We start from the raw sequence: 24226 nt of genomic DNA, 5'->3' as shown, positions 1-24226 counted from the left end.
CAAAAAGGATCCTTGCATATGTCCCTGGTCCAGATGTTGCAGGATATGATGCAATCTCATGTTTACTGCATCTTCCACAGACCTGTTTGCTCGATAAGCAAATTGAAGGGGATCTAGAAAGGGTCCAGTGATGTCCTCCAGGTGGGCCAACACCAGTCTCTCAAATGATTTCATGACCACAGACATCAGAGTAATGGGTCTGTAGTCATTAAGTCCTGTGATTTTGGGTTTCTTTGGGACAGGAATGAGGATTGAGCGTTTGAAGCAGCATGGGACTTCACTCTGCTCCAGTGATCTATTGAAGATGGGGCCAGCTGGTTAGCATTGTCTTTTGTTTTCAGAAGACAGCACACCTCTTCACAGATCTTAAGTGCAGGTTGAGTAGCAGGAGGGGGGTTGCAGGCGGTGTTGATGTGTGAAATGAAGGTCAGAGTGGGTGTGGGGTGTGAGATTGGGCCTTTCAAATCTACAGTAGAACACATCCAGGTCATCAGCCAGTTGTTGGTCCACTACAGTGTTGGGGTAGGAGTCCTGTAGTTTGTAAGTTGTTTCAAGCCACTCCACACTGATGCAGGGTTGTTGGCTGATAACTTGTTTTTCAGCTTATCAGAATAGCTTCTTTTAGCCACTCTGATTTCCTTATTCAATGTGTTCCTGGCCTGATTGTACAAGACTTTATCCCCACCCCTGTAAGCATCCTCTTTTGCTTTGCTTTATGGAAAAGAGCAGTCTGTCTGGACATTCTGCTAAATGTCTATACTCAAAGGAAAACTAAAAATCATACAGGCATATAACAGCCCATTTGGGTAAACTATCACTTTAGTCTGGATAGTAAGCACATATTAGTGCAAAGCATTACCACTCAATGGATGAGCAATACAAATAAATCCTTGCATTGATGAAACAAGGGAAAAACCATGTATTATAAACAAACTAAAATGCTACAAGGACAAAAAAAAAAAAAAAAAAAAATTGTAGAAAGCAACTGAAAACATAACTGACAACTGAAAGTCCCTTTCAGTTTTGATTCTGAAGAAAACCGCTGAATCACACATTTCTTTGCCTTATTGTACATTATAGGCTGAAGACCTTTTTAAAAACTATAATTACTACAAATACATGCATGACTATTCCACATGCAAGGAAAAAGATTTCTCAGATGTTTCCAAGTCTTCACTGAATTATTGTTAGTTATGAAGCATTAATACAGATTTAATGCTGCTGGCTTTTGTTAAATTAATTTAGTTATTAAAACATTTAAATAAAATAACATTGTCCAAAAGCGCTCACGCAGTGTGCACACATGTGAATGCAGGAGAGAGGGAGATTTAGGCTACTAATTGATTTTAGATAGCTGGATGTATATTTAAAATATTTTGGGGATGTATTTAATAAAAATATATTGAAAAGATGTCATTTTTATATAGGCTACTGTATTGCACTATGATTTCTATGCTGATAATTCCCCCACATGGGGTGAAATTTGTTTTGGGTAAGACAAGTCCCTTTAGAGCTTGTTTTCCCAAACCAAGACGCTCGTTTCTCTAACATTATTAACCATTCTTTAATTTCATTCTAACTGGTTACCAATTGGAAGGCTGCAGAACACCGAAACAGGTGAAAAAAAAAAAAAAGTTTCTGCCCAAAATTATCCGAAATGAAAAACATTTTATTTTTAGTCCCCGATTATAAACTATAACAGAAAGCCACATCAATAAATAAAAAAAAAAAAAAAAAAAAAAGTTCAACTTAGTAACCATACACAAGTTAAGATTCAAATTTTTATTAATTGTCCACAGGGCCAGCAACGCATGAATACAACAGAGTTCCACTTAAGATTTTAGGAAAACAGTTTGACACTGCAAAATACAGTAATACCAAATCTGTGATTCTCCTCCCCCCCAAAACATTTTTTTTGTGATTATACCAGCACTTGTAACCTTTTATTGCTCAGACCAAAGTATGAAAAAAAAAAAAAACAAAACACTGGGACTTTTCTAAAAGACTTTTTAAATCGTTTTTAGTTCATACATGCATACAAATCACTCACAACAGGCAGTCTCCAAGGAAGTGTACTAAAGATTTGTTAAAATTAAGAAATCAAAGGGGAAAAAAATAAAGTCCATTAAAAAAAGGTCTCTCTTTTGATCATGATCTGCCAGACCATATCCAGTGAATGTTTGCATTTCCCATAAAGCGGGATAAAAGGTTTAATTAGATGATACTCATCATACTCTCTCCAAAACCAATCATCTCCCCTGAATAGCTGGCTAAGCTCAGCACAGGAAGTATTACCAACCCCGGACTCCTCTGTTCTTGATCAAGCTATAGGTTAAAAATACCACTGATACAGTAGTTTGGCTCAGCTTACTTTTGTCAAGGAGATCAAGATCAGCTCTCCTGCTTGTCTTTGACCAGCAGGACTGTGTGCTGCCCTCCACTGGACACTGAAAGAACTACACGATTCTCCAGCTGCTTGCCGGTCATCTCCACAGGGCTCCATTCATCATCCTCCTCTCCTGTACCCAGCTGCAGGTTGGTGCCCATGCCCCAGGCGAACACAGAGCCTGACAGACAGATACCAAATGTTAGAATGGACTCTGTTATTGCTGATAAGTAACTATTAAATATTCGCTTTGGCCCAGTGTAAAATTTCCTCAAAGGCTTCAGTCAATAATTTCTGGAATATCCAGGCTGCACTTTTCCAAAAAGGCATGTTTTCAAACAGGTTTCCCCAAACACACCATCTGCCATGGTCAGCAAACAGATAGTCCTGCCCCAAATTCATACTATTTAAGCCAACGTTGTGGTGTCTGGCTGACCTGGATGCTTAAACAGAACAAAATTTTAATAGCCCCACAGAGTTTACCATTTTAGGGGACAAACCAACCTACAAATGGCTTACTTAACATTGCCACTGCATATTAAGTTGGGAAAAAATAAATAAATACAAATAATTTCAGAACTCCACAGAACAAAGTTCCATTGCCATTTTTTTCCAAAATCAAGCATTTGCCAGGATATTTACAGACAAAGTTACTCAAAATAACTTATTTGTTAGTTACATTCACGCAGAGCCCTATAAATACACTGCTCCTCATGTAATATACTGCAATTAATGTAATTAGTGGGTCAAGATGAATGTGATAGTAAACACTGAACAGACTGCGTCATCTGTGTTGTATTAGCTATTAAAAACCAATATGACAAACCAAACAAGCCCATTCAAAGTATCAGAAACCATCAACACTTTTTAAAAAGAACAAAACTCAAACCTTCGAGCCTGACCACACTGTCACTGGCCTTGAAAAGGACTCCAATACCTTATAATATTATATTAAACTGAATCTAAGAATATTAGAGGGAAGTGGCCATAAGCCTGACATCTCATGTCAGATTATATATAATCTTGAAAATGGACACGGATCTCTTTTTGGGACACTTAGATGGGTTTAGATTAGTTCTTTTCCACTCATATTGTTGTTTTTGTGGAAGACCACTAGAATATTAATTTATATTATAATTTTTTTTCTTATTAAACTGAATCAAAATATTGGAATGGAATGGTCATAACCCCAATGATATATAAACTTAATGTACTAGCAAGCTTTTCAAGTCGAGGTATAAAAAAAAAACAAGCACTGGTAACTCCTGGACAGGTTGTATATACTTTTGTACCTTGTTTGGTGACAGCGTAGCTTACTGAGGCACCACAGGCGACCACTTGAGCGTCACTGATACCAGGGACTTGTGAGGGCTCACTCTTCTCTCCTGCATCTTTCCCCAGGCCCAATCGGCCGTACTCGGCCCGACCAAGACTGTATACTTGTCCTTCGGATAGAAGATCTCATTTGACTTTTCTGAACTGGTTTGACAATTATTTTTTTTTCTCCAGATCAATTAGCCAATGAATCATTTAGACAGATTTGTAAACCGTTGAGTAGAATGGATTCAAAAGACAGAGTCACTGACAAATCTGACAACACTACGGCTGAGAGCAAGTTTTACTCTAAAATATTTAATGAGCTAGATATTGCTCATGTAGAGCAGAGAAAAACAGAATAACAAAAATAGAAATGTATTTAAAAATAGACTGCACAGGTGGCTTAAGTTAATGGTGTCTATATTGTGTTTCTTATGGATTCTTTACCTTCAGAATTCAGACAAAGAGTGTGGTGCTGTCCCCCTGAGAAACCCACCCAGGAGGTGGTGGAGTTCTTGAAAGAGGTGAGCTTGACAGGAATAAAGCAGATGTTTGTGCTTTGGGTACCTGTAATAAAGAGAAAGAACAGATTATGAAAAAGATGGCAAGATGGGAACCATCTCAAGGAATAGTAAGCAATGTTTAAGCAAAAAGCACATGATTTCTCATCAGAAAAAAAAAAAAAAATCACAAATGCTCCAAGTTCAAATAATAAGAACTTGTCATTTACCTTTCGCAAGAAAAGATCAAACAAATGAACCTTTAAAAATTAGTTGGTTACATTCAGCTGATCAGGTGCAGGGAATAATATATAACAGAGCAGAATATGTCCTGAAAAATATGACTGGTGGCAATCAAAACTCCTCTATAACAGGCAAGGGACAGCTGTACTTATTTCTATCCCTAGCCTAGCTCAGGGACATATTTTTAGCAAGGATAATATCAAACCTGTTTAGTGCGTGATGGTGTTTTTTTCTATTTTAATACTGGTGGGAATCACAAGGTAACTGGGGATAGTCATGATTATGGGATCAAAATCCCATCAAAAGTATTGCAGTCACGGATCCATTAATAAGCGTGAATCAAAAGAGCGCAAAAAGAAAGCGCAGATCAAAATAATTAGCGCAGATCAAAAAATAAGCATGAATAAAAATATATAAACATTTAAAATATACTGCAAAAAAGAAAAGAAAAAAGCGAAGTCATCAGAATTCCAAACAAATTCATGTTTTCCTTGGTTGTATTACAGTTTGTGATCTGAAAACGTTGCTCATTTTTAAAATTTTGTGCGCTTGCGCTGTATTTTTCTTGCTTTTGTTTCCAAGTTCTGCGCTTAGTTTTCTAAAACTTGAGTAGAGTTACATGTAAATCAGGGGGCATTTTGCACCCCATTGGTCCACTAGTTCTTGATCGACAGCTCCTCCTCTAGCCAATCATTCGAAGAGGGGAGGTTACGTCACTCCAATACAACTCTGACGGCTGCTGGTCAATCGCACGATGGTTGATGAAGATGGATAACCGTCAGTTGGCAAATCCTGGACAATCACGGGTAGTTGTATAAAACTATTATTTGTGGTTGATAGATACGCTGCTTGTGTCTGTTTTAAGCATTTTCTGCCAGCTCCAGGAAACAATGTGTTGTCCGAGTAGGCCATTATCATAGTCCGTTAACACATGTATCAAGTCTGAATTTAGTTAGCAGAGTCTTTATTTTAGGCATTATTTAAGACTTCCTTGTTTGTAGGTTATTGGCAGCATATCTAAAAAAAACAAGGCTGGGTTGGTGTGGATGTTTGATGTATGTTTTTACTAGCTGAACCAATGTAGTCTTGAGTTCAGAACCCAACTTGATCCGCTTTTCCGTGTTGCTGAATGTGCCGTTATGTACTGATCCTGCGTTGGCACGGCTACATGCAGTTTCTTTTTCCACGATACTGCAGCGAAATCAGAAACAAGTGACCAAACACCTTTTAGATTTGATATGATAAAAAATTAAAAAATCCAATTGTATCAAAAATCTAAACGGTGTGCATTATTGCTGACACTTACATGCACACTTTGGAGTTAGTTGTATGACTGGAAGTCATTTGCTTCAAAAGTTATTTAAGTTGTATACTCTGTTATAGAAATGTTTGTAAATGTTATGGATATGTATGCTCCAATGTTGCCTGTAACTTTACAGTGAAATAGTTTACACTATGTGAATAAAAGGTCCAACATCAAGCCCACTTTATTGCATTATTTATTGACGTGGGGACGCTTGGTCACTTGATTCTGATTTCGCTGCAGTATTGTGGATAAAGAAACTACATGTAGCCATGCCAAAGTAGGATCAGTACATAACGGCACATTCAGCAACATGGAAAAGCGGATCAAGTTGGGTTCTGAACTCGAGACTACAGCTAGTAAAAACATGCATCAAACATCCACACCAACCCAGCCTTGTTTTTGTTTTTTTAGATATACAGCCAATAACCTACAAACAAGGAAGTCTTAAATAATGCCTAAACTAAAGACTCTGCTAAATAAATTCAGCTGACTTGATACATGTTAACGGACTATGATAATGGCATAGTCGGACAACACATTGTTTCCTAGAGGTGTCTGAGTATTTTCTGCCAGAAGCAGCGCATCAACCACAAATAATATAGTTATATTCCATTACCTGTGATTGTCCAGGGTTAGCCAACTGACGGTTATCCATTTTCATCTACCATCGTGCGATTGAACAGCAGCCGTCGGGAGTCGCAATGGAGTGTCGTCACCTCCCCTCTCTGAATGATTGGCTAGAGGAGCTGTCGATCAAGAACTAGTGGACCAAGGGGGATTCAAAATGCCCCCTGATTTACATGAAACTCCACTCACAATTTTTGGAAAACCAAGCGCAGAACTTGGAAACAAAAGCAAATAAAAATACAGCGCAAGCGTACAAAATTTAAATGAAGGAAATTGTCAGAGCACAAAAAAACATTAATATAACAAAGGAAAATACGATTTTGTTTGCAATTCTGATTTTGCTTTAATTTTTCTGTTGTTTTCTTGCAGCATATTTTAAATGTGTTCATATATTTTTTATTCATGCTTGTTATTTTTTGATCAGCACTAATTATTTTGATCTGTGGTTTTATTCACGCTCATTATTTTTGGATCCGTGACCACAATACTTTTGACAGGATTTTGATCCCATACATGATCACGATACGATATAATTGCGATTCTTTATTTTCGTTGTATTGCGACTCAAAACTGTGATATCTTGCAATATTTTACTCACACCCCCCCCCCCCCATTCTTATTCATATTACTTCAGAAAACTGTTGCAAATTACCAAATGCATTGTTAAATTAATATAAAAGTGACTGAAATAATTTGAATGTGAACCATTTATTTCTAAACAAATACTGACCCTCAAATAAGTCTTATTTTATTTTTATTTTTCCACATTGTGTTGACCTGGAATTGATTCTTTAGTGGATCTCGTGTGTTCATTTTAGTTGCGATAGGATAACATAACTCAGTCAATTTAAATGCTGTAATTGGAATATACTATTGTTGTTATTACTGTAAAATATAATACAAATAATAGTTTTATTACACTTTAAAACCCTTTGGCTTTTATTTTTGCGGAACACAGCAAGGCCTACTGTCTGTAGGTGAAATGCACGAACCAAACTATCAAGCATCTACAGTACTGTGCAAAAGTTTTAGGCACTTGTGAAAAGTGTTGCATAGTGAGGATGTCTTCAAATATAATGACAAATAGTTTTCATTTATCAATTAACATCATACAAAGTCCAGTAAACAAAAAAAAAAAAAAAAAAAAAAAAAAAAAAGCTAAAATCAATATTTGGTGTGAACACCTTTGCCTTTAAAACAGCACCAATTCTCCTAGGTACACCTGGACAAAGTTTTTCTTGGTTGTTGGCAGATAGGATGTTCTAAGCTTCTTGGAGAATTCGCCACATTTCTTCTATTTAGGCTGTCAAAATTGCTTCTGTCTCTTTATGTAATCTCAGACTAACACAATGTTCAGCGAGGGGGCTTTGTGGGGGCCATGCCATCTGTTGCAGGGCTCACTGTTCTTCTATTCTAATCTTTTCTATTTGCAAATGTTTGGGAGACTAACATTTATATTTTCTATTGACACACTAAAGCTGAAGATATAAATAACCATCTTAAGACAAATGCTTTTGTGAAACATCTTATGTGCCTAAAACTTTTGCACAGTACTGTACATCTGAGATGAAGTTCAGTGGAGCACTCACATATTGTGAATCAAGAGCCAAGCGTGTGCCATAGTGTGAATCTCAACAACAGAGCAGCTAACGTGCATTGCGCATGCAGACTGTATTTACTCATTAAACGCATCCTTCTGCGATTCACAAAATGACTGTATAGCTTCAAGAGACTTTCAATTAGGGATGCACCGATCCGATACGCTCCGATACCGAAGCTTTTAGACGGATCGGGTATCGGTTCGAGCCCGATCCAAATCCGATACTGTGTGTTAGTCATGTTTGTTAGTGTCAAGCTCCAAAAATGACATAAAAGAACCATAAAAACACCATTAAAACAGTTCATATGACTCGTGCATTTTATTCAAAGCCACTTGAAGACGTGCAATAGCTCTGTGAATCACAAAAGGCTGTGTTTAATAAGTAAATATATAGTATGCGAAGCGCCAGCGTGTTAGTGAATGTTGACAAACACACTGGTTTCTTTTCTACTGAAGACTTGAATTACTGTTAATTTTGCTGCTACATTATCCAGTATACTATTTAAAGTGTTTCTTAATAAGCTATTCATTTATATTGAAATAAAATGTAGTTAGAGGTTTGTGTTTCTTAACATATTAAAGAGTACTCCCAATTAGTTCCACACAATAAATGTAAAGATATTCTAAACTGATTATGCAAAAAAACAACACTGGTATCGGCCGATACTGAGATTTCCGATATCGGAAGAGAAAGTGGTATCGGTGCATCCCTACTTTCAATATAATGCATGAGTCATATGGACTACTTTAATGGTGCTTTTATGATTCTTTAATGTCATATTGGAGCTTGACAGAAACAACCATGACAAGAAATAAAACAATACTGCAGCACTGAAAAACACTTAATGCTCTATTATCCAAGAGAGCAATCACTTCACTTATGGATGTGAACTTTAATATTCAACATAATGCCTTTTCTGGATCTTTGAGACCTATTTGGACATGAAAATGACAAACCAAAATGTTGCCAAACTGCGGATTTTGAACAGTCCCTATGTTTGAACTTTTCCGTGTTGTGGGAGATGTCAAAGGAGTCCAGTTCTCCAAGCAGTGAAGCATAATAACTGTGCCATCTAATGGACTTGTGCAAGTTGTAAATAATATTGATTTTTGGTACGTGACTATCGTTACAATATTGTGAGAAATATTGCAATACTTTAAACATATAATTACCACCTCAACTTTCTATTTGAAGCAATCTGTTTGTAATTATTATAATAAATAACATTTTGCCTTGTAAAAATAATACATTCTATCAATAGTCATGAAATTGCATAGACAGTAATGATATGAGCTGTCACTGTTTGAAATAGTGTACAATTTACAAGTATTTACCTTGAGTTTACATTCATTTCTATAACAACTGCTAAAATGGTACTGTATCTTTAAGAACACCAGCAGTTCAACCAGTGTCTCACAGAAATGTTTCGGTTGAGTGCACATTAACAAGAGAGTCGCCGCACGGTTTCTTTATCGCACACGTGCTGTGTAATAAGATTTTTTTTTAATTAACAACTGACTGTAAAGAACAAAGGATTCATGATATTCATGATATTTTGAAATTCGATATATTGTCCAATCCCTGGTATATTCGATATATTGTCCATATCATGATGATATTCTGAAATTCGATATATTGTCCAATCCCTAGTAAACTCTCAACATTTACTCGCTTAAAACAATGAACGTTTCTATTTGCGTTCCAAGAAAGTCATACAGGTTTGGAACCTATATAAAATGACTATTTTCATGTTTGGGTGAACAATTCCTTTAATATTCAGGAGCGAGTAAGCTAACAAGCTTACCAAGCTGGTGGTAATTGGACAGGCCAAAGCCATAGACGTGACCCTCTTTAGACACAGCAAATGTGAAGTACGCTCCACAAAAGACATCAGTGAAGACGACCTTCCCCCGTGGCTTCATGATAACCACCTGCGGCTCCAGTAGCCTCCCTGGGGGGGGAGGGGGTGGAGAAAGAGGAAACATGACCACTTAGAGAGATCCATCAATAAATCTGGTGACTGGAAAAGGAGAGGCTCAAATTCCAAGTGATGTACAGTTCATTTATTCTCTAAAGCTTAAGTAGTGACACTTCAAATCAACAAATACATACTCAATCCTTTCCTGCCTCCACGGTTAGCAAAGTGCTCAGCCACCCTTCCCAGCTGTCCTTGTTCTCCACATCCTGAAGTGTAAAGCTCTCCATTCACAGTCAGCATCACCAAGTGATCATTTCCTTTAGAACGAATCCATAATATTCTGGTAAGTGTAATTACACATTGACTTTCGAAACCACATGCACAGTGTGAATTCCTTTGACCCACCTGATACTATTTTAATCACGGGCTTGTCTAAAGGAACTTTGACAGGCAACGTGCATTTTTTCATGGGCTCCAGGAGTCCAATGACACCATTATTATCCTGTAAGAGATCAGAGAGGTACAATCAAACTGGCACAACATTTCTGCTCAGCTACAAGCAACACAGATCCTTCAAACAGGCATGTGATCAGCAAAGAACAAAAAAAGCAGGAAAACGTACCGAGCAAAGTGGGGGACAGCGAATTTCTCTTTTAATTAAAATAAACCTGTCTTACTTGAATGAAGTCCTGATAGCGAGAATCAGGAGCCTTCATCTTGCGTGTTCAAGTTTGTGAGTGAAGTTGTTCCAAGGGAAGGTTTTACGGATGTACAATAATTCTTAATTATTTAAAAAATAATTTTTAGGTCGGAAAATAAAAACGGAACTCCGGATAAATCTGGAAGAATCACATCCCTGTTCAAAGTTAGTACACTCACTCTAAAAGAGCCCCAGACGTAGACAGTTCCATCCTCTGTGAGGGCAGCAGTGTGGCTGTCCCCTGCAGAAACCTGTACCACCTTCTCTCCAAGGTCCACCTTGGCCGGAACCATCTCTGTGCCCTCTTCTGATGTGTCGCGACCCAAAGCGCCCTCATCATTACAGCCAAATGTATAAACCTACACACAGGGATGAAAATATTTAGCACATATTACACCATACCAATAATGGGGCTTTAGAGGTAACAAAGTCAAAAAATGTTTGAGAACACTGCACAATACGTACTTTTAGTTCTCTGATGTTAAGCTAAATATGGATATGACAGTATAACTTTGAGGAATTTCACTTTTGATTTTCATATTCAGAATAATGGTCTTATTACTGTTTGTACTAAACTTACATTTCCTGTGTCGCTGAGGCAAACTGTGTGCATGCCCCCCGCCACGGCCTGCACAATGCCCTCAGGAAGAGTCACCAGGGCCGGTTTCTTCCTCTCAAGCACATCCTCTCCCAGGCCGAGCTGTCCAACGTCACCCTGCCCGAGAACAAGCACCAGGCCCTTCTCCTGGCCATGACTACTGTGGGAAACTAAACAACAACAACAACAACCAGATGCACAATGCATAAATGGGTTCTCAGATATACATAAACCATATTTACACTGCAAAGGTGACACAGAAGCTGCATCTAAAGTGGCATTTAGGTGTATTTAGACCGATTAATGCTGCTCAGAGCAGGCATAAATAAATTTACACAGCAATAACAATGTTATGAGATTAATGTTTTAAATATAAAACTATAAAAATAAAATCATGATACGAATAAAAATATGAAGTTATACTTTATTAAACTAAATTATGAAATAAGCTATATCATACCAACAACATCATATGGCTGCTCTGATGCTGCATTTCATTTACACAGAATTTAAGCAGCATCAGAACTGCCTTTCATACTTGGGGCTGAGGTGGGTCAAAGCAGGCTTAATTTAGTCTGGCTTTTGTGTCTTTACACTGAACTTTGAGCAGGCTTTGTTCAGACATGATATGATAGGTATGGGTAAGAAACAGATCAATATTTATGTAATTTCTCAAATTCTCCTTCCTGCCCAATAGGGGGCGATATACACAAATAATGTGAATCACCAAAATCAGGAGAAGAAAGTGAAAATGAATGAAAAAGGACATAAATATTGATCTGTTTCTCACCCACACCTATCATATCACTTTAGAACACATGAATTTAACCACCAGAGTCATCTGGAGTACTTATGTTGCCCTTGTGTGGATTTTGGAGCTTCAATTTTGGCACCCATTCACTTGCTTTGTATGGATCTACAGAGCTGAGATATTCTTCTAAAAAATCTTTGTGTTCAGCAGATGAAAAAAGGCATACACATCTGGGATGGCATGAGGGTGAGTAAATGAGAATTTTCATTTTTGGGTGAACTAACCCTTTAACTCTGCTGTGAAAAGACGCCTATAGAAAGGAATATGCAAAACAAAAAACTAAAATTCTGATTTCTTGTTTGACAAGTTCTTATTCGTTTGCAGAAGATCCTTCACACAAAGATGAAAATTCTGTTAATTATTCACCCTCACGTTGTTACAAACGTGCATGACTTTCTTCTTCGGAACACAAAAGATGTTAGGCAGAATGTTAGCCTCAGTCATAATTTACTTGTATTACATAGAAATAAAAATGCAATGGAAGTGAATGGTGACTGAGACTAACATAATGACTAACATCTGCTTTTGTGTTCCACAGAAGAAATCCATACAAATTTGGAACAATATGGAGGGGTGTAAATGACAGAAGTTATAAAATACCTGGACATCCGAGCCTTGTTTTGAAATGTCCTCAATTGAGGTTACGTTCTGAATTACCTTTCTCCTCTTTTTGAACTTGCAAATTTTGTGCAATAATAGTCCTACACCATGTTTTCACTTTCTCACTTCTGTTTGGTAAACAGATGTAAAACTTTTGTACTTTTTTTTTTTTTTTGTGTATGTATTTGCAAGGAATACTGTCATCATTTGTCATGAAATGTAATGTCTTGTAATTAAAAATAAAAAGATAATAACTTTTTTGGGGGGGATTTTTCCCCTTTTTCTCCCAGTTTGGAACGCCCAATTCCCAATGCGCTCCAAGTCCTTGTGGTGGCGTAGTGACTCGCCTCAATCCGGGTGGCGGAGGACGAATCCCAGTTGCCTCCGTGTCTGAGACTGTCAACCCACGCATCTTATCACGTGGCGTGAACGCATTGCCATGGAGACATAGCGCATGTGGAGGCTTCATGCCATACACCACAGCAACCACGCTCAACTCACCACACGCCCCACCGAGAACGAACCACATTATAGCGACCACGAGGAGGTTACCCAATGTGACTCTATCCTCCCTAGCAACCAGGCCAATTTGGTTGCTTAGGAGACCTGGCTGGAGTCACTCAGCACACCCTGGGATTCGAACTAGGGGTGGTAGCCAGCGTATTTTACCACTGAGCTACCCAGGCCCCCCAAAAGTTAATACCTTTAAATGTTTTGGTGTACTTTTTTAATTTTAACATTTGTTGTCTAATGTACAAAATTATTAACAACCTTGCTCCACCACCCTTGAAAGAATTTGTGTAATTGCGCTTAGAAAACACAAGACAAACTAGAGCCTCTTTAAGAGGAGATTGTGAAGTGCAATACAGAGCCACAGACTTTGGTCATTCAGCTTTCTCTATAAAAGCTGTCAATATTTGGAATACGTTACCAACTAACATAAGACAATGTCCTACTCTTGCACACTTTAAGTTAAATCTGAAAATATGATTAAAGACAAGCCAAATTTGCAAACATTGAATCATTTATAATCTGGTAATTTGTAATCATAATTTTGAGCCATTTTTAATTTAGTAGCTCATGTATTTAATGTTATTTATTATTGTTATTAGTAATGTATTTTTACTTTGGGTGATATGTTTTTATCTGTTGTCTATTGACTGTTTTAATGATGCTATTTGTAATTCATATTTTCTGCCCAGAGACTACAGAAGAAATTTAGCTCTGTAGCTAATTCTGGGGCAGTCATTGACTGTCCATTGTCCCTGTCAAATAAACTACAAAATAAAAATAAAATAAAAAGTATAATTAATTGGATTTACTGCCAAACATACTAAAGCACATAATGCATGTATAAGAACTTATTTTGGGGTGATCTAACCCTAAAGCTGTAAAGCTCACTATAATTGCTACAATGCCAGAAATATTAAATAGGCTAAAAATAAATGTCATAAGTTATAGGCTTACCTTTTAGTTTTTTCACAACCGTTGAGTCCTCACTTGCTGTAATGGTTTGTCTCTTTACAGCTTTTTTCGCTGGCATGGTGACTAAATGATGGGAAAAACCTAAAACTGATGAGAATGAGATGAATGAAGCTTCTTGTTCACAAGCAACTTGCACATTAATCTAGTCTATATATACACACACAGTATACATACACTTACAAGGACGATCAGGCCTGAACTACTATAAAATTTGAACTAAAATGATTATTTTGATGGAATAAAAATCCTCAATAAGCCTCTATGAAACAAAACTCGTTAGGCCCAGTGGAAAAAATAAATACAAAAAAAATCCACTGCATTTTCACATTTTTAAAACTGAGGACGAGAGGAGTATGTTTTGGATAAAACCTACTGAGCTTACTACGTCGACAGAATGTTTGGGCATCGTGTAGTTAGAACGCGCCTGTGATACCCTTAAATGCTGTTTATGTAGGCCACACACTTGGCTTTGACACACAGCCGCTGTTTTTCTGGTTCGGACTTTTTCAATCTTTGACTGACAGCAGCAAATGTTTGATGGCGGTTTATCGCCAAAACATGGCATTAAAATAAAAATATGTATTGCTCACCTTTGGACTTCTTTTAAAAGCACGGAATGAATGAAAGCATGGCCGCAAACGATTCGACTCCAAGCTCGAAGTCAAAGTGAGAACCCGCTAAAAAGTTTAAACAGATTTAACCTTCCGTAATGACATGGAGATAAAGGCTACATGCTTTAACCACACAACATTTACCTTTACGACTTATTTCAGAAACAACAGAAATCGGGTCGCATATGATCAACGACACTTTTAATGAAATATCAAAGCAAACAGCTCAATGAAGAAAACAAGCAATTCACGCTTGGTCTGCGATAGCAAAAATTTCTGTTTGCATTACATTCATTTGTGTGCTTTTTAAACACTTATATTTAATTACTTACCGTCAGTAAAAGATAAGACGATAATTACAGCGTGAATATTGCCCAGGTTCAAAGCTTCTACTTGCTCTGAGAGGTTTGTGAACGTCAGTGAGTTATCCTGGAGTAAGTGTAACGCACGCGTGTGTCCACTGCTGCTCTACTTCATGTGTTCTTCTTCTTCTTCTTCTTCTGTTGTTTATTGGCGGTTGGCAAACCAGCTTATGGTGCATTACCGCCACCTACTGAACTGAGGTACACACACACACACACTTTTATATATATATTTATATTCTTGTGTAAGTTCCTGTTACTTTTAGAAAATGTATCACTTTTTTGATTTTGATCTCCTTGTTTCTTACTCCAAAGTCATATTCTGTATCTCCTTCTGCATCTCTGTCTGCAATATTTGTCTTAATCATATGCCCTGCAATATATTATAACATGTTCCAAAGATTCTGTCATCCCACAATGTAAATTCCCATTTAGTCCTGTATGTCCAATTCGAATTCGAATTACTGATTCTTCCCGCCTTCCAATTCCAGTTTCATTTCCACTGATTCCAACATTTATTTGAATTCTGTATAAAGACTCTCTTTCTCCTCCTTGTCCCACAGGTTTTGCCATGATTTAATTACTGCCTTCCTTATGACTGTCTTTGCCTCTGCTTTACTGATGTTTATATCAATCTCCACAATATTACATCTTAACGAGTTCTTTGCATGCTTATCTAATACCTCATTCCCATCCACTCCAACATGTGCTGGGACCCAGAGAAATGAGATACTAGTGCCTTGATTATGTAACTTATATTGCCATTGCAATATTTCTAGAACAAGATCATGTCTGCATTCAGATTGTTCAGACTGTATACTTTTTAAGGCTGCCAGAGAATCTGAACATATTACTCCTTTCTCAATTCTTACATCCTCCACACACTGGAGAGCTAAGAGAATAGCTACTGCATAAAAAGATAGAAAATCTGTTGCTCTTTTTTTAATGACTATCTCATGTTGCGGTACAAATATTGCTGCCCCTTTTTTTTCAGATTCTGGATCCTTTGAACAATCTGTATATAGTTGTGTCATATTTGTATATTTTTAATATATTGACTAACACGTTCTTCTATTGAAACACAATTCTGTTTCTTTACCTCCTCTAATAGCTGAAAGTCAGTTAATGGCATTACAAACATCCATGGTGGTACTATGGACAGTGGAACTATATGTTTTATTAACTAGACTCATTGATTGTGCTATTCCCTCTGCTGTGCATCCTATACTCCTGATGTTCCCTCTCTCTTGCTCCCAACATTCTGCAAACACAGACTTAGTTGAGTGTATATCCTTATGTCCTCTAAGGGAGACCCAGTATACCATTTCAAGTTGTTTAAATCTTTCCTCTAAAGGCATTTCTCCCATTTCTATTGTATAGCAGCTATAGGGGAAGTTCTAAGTGCCCCGCAACATAATCTTAAGGTCTGTGTCTGTACCAGCTCTATTTTCTTAAGCGCTGACTTACTTGCTGAACCATATGCCATTTACATTTATATTTATGCATTTGGCAGGCGCTTTTATCCGAAGTGACTTACAGTGCACTTATTACAGGGACAATCCTCCTGGAGCAACCTGGAGTTAAGTGTCTTGCTCAAGGACACAATGGTGGTGATAGAACCAGCAACCTTCTGATTACCAGTCCATGTGCTTTAGCCAACTACGCCACCACCGCTCTACATATGCCATGCATCCATAATCTAGTGTTGATCTAATAATGGTGCAATAGATGTTCCTGGAGTTAAGTGTCTTGCTCAAGGACACAATGTGTGGGGACAGAACCAGAAACCTTCTGATTACCAGTCCACATCCCACCAAGCATCTCAATACATTCAAAGCCTTCTTGCTCTTAGTCAGCACCTTTTCTATGTGAACACTGAACGTCAATTCTGAATTCTCCAACCAAACTCCAAGAAATGTTTACCACTGCTACTTGCTCTAGAGGCTGACTGTAAAGTGTTAGGTTAACCTTTAAAAATTGTCTTTTTTGTAAAGCACATTACTTGTGTTTTAGCTATTGACATATGGAAACCCCATTTCTGAGCCGACTCCTCAACACAATCAATTGCTACCTGATTACCTGTTTCTTTTGTTCTATTAATTGCTCTTTTAAGTTAAAATAATGAAAAATTAACATCTAGAGAACTTTTATTTGTGTCACATTTCTCCAATATGTCCGGATTTTCTCTTCTTAAATTCTCTCTGCATTTTTTTGCCTCTTTGGTCAAATTACAGCTGCTACGTATTTTAGCAAATATTTTACCTAACATTTCTGAAATGGCCATTTCTACCCCACAGTTGCAGCACAATTGCCTCCTCCACACATTCACCATATTGATGACCCTCTCCACATTTCCCACACCTTTGCTTACCTGAACACACTGCAGCTACATGTCCATATCTTTGACATTTGTAACACCTTAATGGGAATGGCATTTACTTTCTCACTGTATAGCTCATAAATCCAACCATCACTCTGTTTGGCAATATATCCTCTTCAAAATGTATTAATACCGATAGGCTGTCTTGTTTGATCCCATTTCTTGCATTTTGTAGTCTTCTAATTTTGCCAACATTCCTCTTCACTTCTGATGTTTCTGTTGGTACTCCATATATAACATCTTTCACCCCTTTCCTCTCTTCCCATCCTGAACATTTAACTGATTTCCCCACCAATGTTTTTAATCACAACGTCATTTCTTTCTGTTTATTATCTTTACAGAAAACCATCATTTTTCCATCAAGCAACATTTTGACATCTTATATTACCCAATTTGTTTTTCAGTGCTTCAGTTAATTTCAATGGATTCCTTGAACCAATTGCCTCAAATTTTATATACACTGGCGGACAAATGTTTGGAATAATGTACAGATTTTGCTCTTATGGAAAAAAATTGGTACTTTTATTCACCAAAGTGGCATTCAACTGATCACAATGTATAGTCAGGACATTAATAATGTGAAAAATTACTATTACAATTTGAATTTTTTTTTTAGAATTTCTTAAATGACTTCAAAGAGTTCTCATCAAAAAATCCTCCACATGCAGCAATGACAGCTTTGCAGGTCCTTGGCATTCTAGCTGTCAGTTTGTCCAGATACTCAGGTGACATTTCACCCCACGCTTCCTGTTGCACTTGCCATAGATGTGGCTGTCTTGTCAGGCATTTCTCATGCACCTTACAGTTTAGCTGATCCCACAAAAGCTCAATGGGGTTAAGATCCATAACACTCTTTTCCCATTATCTGTTGTCTGTGTTTCTTTGCCCACTCTAACCTTTTCTTTTTTATTTTCTGTTTCAAAAGTGGCCTGCACCCCTGAGTCTTCTCTTTACTGTTGTACATGAAACTGGTGTTGAGCGGGTAGAATTCAATGAAGCTGTCAGCTGAGGACATGTGAGATGTCTGTTTCTCAAACTAGAGACTCTGATGTACTTATCCTCTTGTTTAGTTGTACATCTGGCCTTCCACATCTCTTTCTGTCCTTGTTAAGAGCCAGTTGTCCTTTGTCTTTGAAGACTGTAGTGTACACCTTTGTATGAAATCTTCAGTTTTTTGGCAATTTCAAGCATTGTATAGACTTCATTCCTCAAAACAATGATTGACTGATCGAGTTTCTAGAAAAAGCTGTTTCTTTTTTTTGTGTGCCATTTTTGACCTAATATTGATCTTAAGACATGCCAGCGTATTGCATACTGTGGCAACTCAAAAACAAACACAAAGACAATGTCAAGCTTCATTTAACGAGCCAAATAGATTTCAGCTGTGTATGATATAATGGCAAGTTATTTTCTAGTACCAAATTAGCAATTTAGCATGATTACTCAAGGATAAGGTGTTGGAGTGATGGCTGCTGGAAATGGGGCCTGTCTAGATTTGATCAAAAATGACTTTTTTCAAATAGTGATGGTGCAGTTTTTTTTTTTTTTTTTACATCAGTAATGTCCTGACTATACTTTGTGAATTAAAGCACCAATTTCCTTCCGAAACAGCTAAATCTGTACATTATTCCAAACTATTGGCCACCAGTGTATACCTTGTATTCTTCAGTTCTTTGATTTTGTCGACTTCTATCTTCACCATCACTATCTTTATTGTGACCATCTCTTTTCTTCCTATTTCCTTTCCTACTTACTAATTTCCACTCCGACTCATTCCTACTTCCCTCTCCATTTTCATCCATCCAATCCAACTCCAGCTCACTCCCTGATCTATCGCCACTTCCTACAATCTCCACTCCAGTCACAGCTGCCAACCCTACTTCATGTGTTTCACTGGATAAGTTAACAAAGGGCACAGCGCCACCTATTGTATTGGCGGATGAAGTAAATGTCGATCATTTATTTCCAATTGATTATTTTTAATTTTCATTACTAAATTAAATTTCTCTTTTATTGCATTTGACAAGTATAAAATTTGCGTTTTATAGCAATGTGCCGTTTTTGGGAGCCATTGTGTTTTGTCGTTAGATCAACAGACTTATTTGAAAAGGTATCCTTACAGCAGTTGAAGAATTGATTTTACCATCTGATTTCTGGAAATCAGCAGCTGTTCTCTAGATATCAAGTGAGTATACAGACGTCCCATTTATCATTATCATCATCATCCTGGCCTATATTATCAGTTGAGCCATACATGGAGAAAATAGCATAGTTCTAATATATTCTATGTCTTTCTTTTAAGATTTACTATAATTGCATTATTATTATTTTTACATTAGTGTCACATATGAGAAATCCAGGGGAAATTTCCCCATTATGTGCTGGAAAGACTTTGTTTTATTTATTAATTTTTAAAGGAATCTTAATCTTTTTACCATTTTTTTAAATCATCATTATGCCTTTCAATGATCATTGCTGGTTAACTGTTGTCAGTGTTGAAAAAGTATTCTGCTCTTCAGGAAAGGTGACAAATCATACCACTGAACACCTTTATTCCTTTAGTTCGGGTACCCAACAAACTGTGCACAGATTATTTAATCCCAGAGTCCTTATATGCAATCTAAATACATTATGATCCCATTGATAATGTGAAAACAATGCGAGTAAGACAAGACAGACATTATTGGTAAGCATTTTAATTTAGATTTAGAGGTGTTTACATCTAAACAAAAATAAAATAAAATTACTGTCAGTTCCTAAACGTTCAAATATAATTAAAAAGCAAGAATATACAACACTACATTAAAACGGAACAGGTACATTCTGCCCCCATTCGTGTAGTGTTGGATAATACACAAATAATTTTGTGCTTAAAAAAATAGCAACCTATATAAGTTTCAATATATTTAAAATATTTTTCCAAATAAAAGGAAGACAAGATATACACAAACAGTCAAGTTCATCTGCAGAATGGATCTGTACAGCAGAGCAATAGCTATTAATTATTCTACTGACCAAAAACAACGCATGATAAAATAATAGCAAAATCGAAGAGTTCCTGCCGCAATATCTCCCTGTCAAAAACACTTCATGAAAACTTGATTTTTAGAGTTGCATCAGACTTTCTACATTCTCCTTGAAAATGGATCATAAATAAGCAGAAAATCTTTTTTATTTTATTTAGAAATGATATATTTTGTAAACAAGATTTGGACACTATTTTTCTATCTGAAATATCTGAACCTCACTTTTACTTTAGAGTAAACAAATATCTTGACTTAAAAAAGGGGCGTAAAAGATCAGAAAATGCGGTTTTGCTGTAGATCAACAATGTGATAAAAAATGTTTACAACCTATTAAGAAATACAATTAATCCTATCTTCTTTTCTATAATAAATAAATGCTCAAACAGTGAGGACAAATTAGTCGGGAAGAATATGAAATACATTTTTGAATTAAAGATGGCCAAAATAACGAGAGAAAAAAAAATCTTGAACTTTACAGTTTCTAACATTTTCAACGTTCCAAAAAATCAGACTAAGAAAATTACAGCAGCCTATACAAATACACAATGAACCTCCAGGTTCAGGCCTTATCTTGCAGTTCTTCAGTCCACACCTCTGCACTGCTCTGCTCAGTAACTAACGCTTACTGTAGAATTACTGTTTTTATTATTGTCACATTATTATTACTATTATTTTTTTTAAGTTTGCTACACTTCCCTGAAAGGAAATAAAAGTTTGTCATATGCAGTAAAAGCAGAAAAAAGGCCATTCAGAGAGAAAAGTGGAATATCAGCGAATGAAATCAGTTTCTGAGGAGTGTCTATAGCGAAGCTTGCCATTGGCACAAGTAACACTCCACACATCCTCTATAATTAAGTCCTTCATCGCCTCTCTGTCTTGGCACATGGGTCCCCTAATGTCCAGGAGAAATACTGCATCTGTCCCCCAGAGGTCACCCCTCCCATACTGACTGTACACTGGTGGTCAGTGGGTGGAGGACTGAGGAACGTTCCATATTTTTATTCGTTTTTTATTTTTAATGCTCCAGGTGTCCCTGTGCACTGGAAGAAGTACATTCATTACTATTAAAAGCAATTTGTAGGGGAGCTCGGACAACCTGAGTCTCCTCAACAGAAAAACTGCTTCTCCATATCCACCAGCCTTTAAGTGCTTCATTTTCAGGTAAAAGAAGATGTTATGGACGATGGAATCTATGAATAATTATAGAAGAATAGACCACATAAAAACACAAATGAATGGATAGATGCTTTGCAACATAAAATATCATTTCGGAAAAAGCTATTATTTTGTTTTGCTAGTAACAAATTTACCTTGTGTAAATTCGGCTCTCCTCATGCACTTCCATCTCAGAGCTCTTAAACTCATTGAGCTCTTTACGAATAGCAGCCTAAATAAACAGTGCATAGTTGTTTAAGGGGATAACCGGGGAATGGAAATAAGAAAGAGACAAGTAAAATATTAAATGCAAGGCAAACAACAGTAAAGTGTGTTTTAAGACAATAATCTCCAGTGATTTATATACAATATATTAAGATGTCTCTAAACAGAGACATGTTGCTTTAGCATATTTATCATGTGGCATTTATATTTCCGTTCTTTTAAGTTACGCAGATGTTAATAAGATACATGAGAGAAAAAGCCTTGTTTCACCTTGTCTGCAGGAGTGAGTTTGGTCCATGGCTTGTCAGCACGGCGGTCATAGTCCTGGGCACATGTGACTTCCACATACTCGTGGAAACGTAAAATTTTTCTGGCCTGTAGCTCGGCCACTGTAGGCCGTTCGCTCAACTGAAGAGGGGGAATAAAATGATTTTATTTTTTCTCTGCAAAACTCTTACACAACATGCCACATTAGGTCTAACCTCAAAAGGCAATTAGAATAAATGCAAGAGTATTAATATTTAATTGTAATTTCTTGTTAAAATGACATTTATATATTATAGTATATTGTAGTTTCATCACAATGTAAGCATACTGAAGCACACCTTTCTGGTAAGTCTGCGCTTGATCTCCCTGACCTCTGCTTGTCTGTCTGCTTCATTTTTGGCTGGAAGGAAATGAGACACACCATTAACACAACATTACTACTATTAATTACATTCCACATGGTTTATTCACATGCAAATTAACAGAACAACAACGAGGACATTATACAGTACACACATTACAATACATTAAATCAAGGCAATAAAACAAATGCAATTATATTAATACTGAAGTGCAAAATAAAAATGGGCTACAAAATAATTGTAAATTACTTCCAGTTGATTTAGAGTGTCTACAAGGAGGACAGTTTACTTAGTACAGTTAGAAATACCACAAGCTAAACCTTGCTTGTTGAAGAGTAAAACAAGAAAATTGTTCACTCTGATTAATAGAAAATAGAAAAGATAAAAAGTAAATAGAGCATAGTTCAATCGTTCACTGAACAATATAGGAATGAATAAACGAAAAAGAATGAATTAGTAACTAATGAAACAAGAAAAAAGGGAGATCAGGACAGAATGGAAGCAGGGAAATCAAATCAAATGAACAAGAATGAATAAGTAACTAATGAAATGAGAGAACGGGGGAGAACAAGACAGAAGAGAATGGAAGTAGGAAAATTAAATCCCAATAAATAACTGGACAAAAAAAAAAAAAAAAAAAAAAAAAAAGAGGCTATTTACGCTGGAGTATGTTTCTCTGTTTCAATTCCTCAGCAGTAGGTCTCTGGCTCAATCGTCTACAGACAATAAATAAATAAAATTATCCTCATATTCTTAATATTTTGCACAAAATATAAAATACATTGATGTAAATATGTATAACATTTAAATTGAAGGAATATTCCGGGTTCAATAGAAGTTAAGCTCAATCGACAGCATTTGTGGCATAATGTTGACTACCACAAAAAATTATGTTGACTGGGTCCTCTTTAAAAAAATAAATGAAAAAAAGCAAATATCAAGATTACAGTGAGGCACTTACATTGGAAGTGAATGGGGGCCAGTGTTTAGAGGGTTTTAAAGGCAGAAATGTGAAGCTTATAGTTTTTTAAAAGCACTTGCATTAATTCATCTGTTAAAACTTATGTATTATGAGCTGTAAAGCTGTCAAAATCATAATTTTTTACAGTCATTTTAGGGTTTGTTGACATTACATCATCATGGCAACAGTTGTAAAATTGGCTATAACTTTACACAGAAAAGGTTAGTAAGTGATTTTATCACACTAAAATCATGTTTACACACATACTGTTTATGTCTTGTGGCTAAACTTTTGAAACAGTGAGTATTTTAATGGCCCCCATTCACTACCATTGTAAGTGCCTCATTTTAACCCAGATTTGTGCTTTTTTTTTTTTTAACAGAAAAGGAGGAACAAGTCAAAATTAATCTTTATGTTAATCAACATTATGCCATAAATGCTGTCAACTTGTATGCCACAACTTGTATTGAACCCAGAAAATTCCTTTAAGCCAATTTTCATATTTAACATATTTACATTCAGAGTTTTTCCAATGTTCTATTCTCTTATGTTGTTTTTATATTTTGTACAGTATATAAAATACATTTATGTAAAGAAGTATAAAACGTAAATTCAGACATTTTTAATTTTTAACCATAGCTTACATTCAAAGTTTTTACAGTGTACTTAATTTTCATATTTTCTATATTTTTCACAATATATAAAACACACTGATACAGTATAAACAAGCATACAACTCAAATTCAGTTTTAGTGTAATAAGTGATTGTGTTAGAGGGCCATTAC

General features: G+C 36.4%; 2 protein-coding genes across 12 annotated transcripts in view; both read right to left on the bottom strand.

Annotated features, from left to right (window-relative positions):
* Positions 1 to 1767: 1767 nt before the first annotated feature.
* On the bottom strand, positions 1768 to 15185 carry LOC127453318 (regulator of chromosome condensation-like). Of its 2 annotated transcripts, none has more exons than XM_051719645.1 (10): positions 15036 to 15185; positions 14075 to 14179; positions 11179 to 11366; positions 10778 to 10957; positions 10304 to 10400; positions 10093 to 10215; positions 9785 to 9931; positions 4151 to 4270; positions 3679 to 3831; positions 1768 to 2567 (listed from the first exon to the last, which is right to left on the bottom strand). In XM_051719645.1, exons 2-10 carry the CDS (start codon positions 14148 to 14150, stop codon positions 2392 to 2394), a joined length of 1260 nt encoding a protein of 419 aa, XP_051575605.1. In that variant the 5' UTR covers positions 14151 to 14179; positions 15036 to 15185; the 3' UTR covers positions 1768 to 2391. The 2 variants fall into 2 exon arrangements, with proteins under 2 accessions (XP_051575605.1, XP_051575606.1); XM_051719646.1 differs by having other exon boundaries at positions 14075 to 14173.
* Positions 15186 to 20121: 4936 nt separating this feature from the next.
* The window catches only part of LOC127453294 (phosphatase and actin regulator 4B-like), a 66059-nt gene continuing 61954 nt past the window's right edge, over positions 20122 to 24226 (bottom strand). For all 10 annotated transcript variants that reach the window (XM_051719572.1, XM_051719582.1, XM_051719575.1 and 7 more), the window contains 5 exons: positions 23141 to 23196; positions 22457 to 22518; positions 22122 to 22259; positions 21782 to 21858; positions 20122 to 21661 (listed from right to left, as the gene is read on the bottom strand). In XM_051719572.1, the coding sequence (XP_051575532.1) occupies positions 21646 to 21661; positions 21782 to 21858; positions 22122 to 22259; positions 22457 to 22518; positions 23141 to 23196 (349 nt within the window). In that variant the 3' untranslated portion in view covers positions 20122 to 21645. The remainder of the gene's footprint in view (positions 21662 to 21781; positions 21859 to 22121; positions 22260 to 22456; positions 22519 to 23140; positions 23197 to 24226) is intronic.

Source organism: Myxocyprinus asiaticus, chromosome 15, assembly GCF_019703515.2.
Source record: "Myxocyprinus asiaticus isolate MX2 ecotype Aquarium Trade chromosome 15, UBuf_Myxa_2, whole genome shotgun sequence".
Lineage (NCBI taxonomy): Eukaryota > Metazoa > Chordata > Actinopteri > Cypriniformes > Catostomidae > Myxocyprinus > Myxocyprinus asiaticus.
Note: the sequence above shows the minus strand (reverse complement) of the source record. Positions and strands in the feature narration are given on the sequence as shown.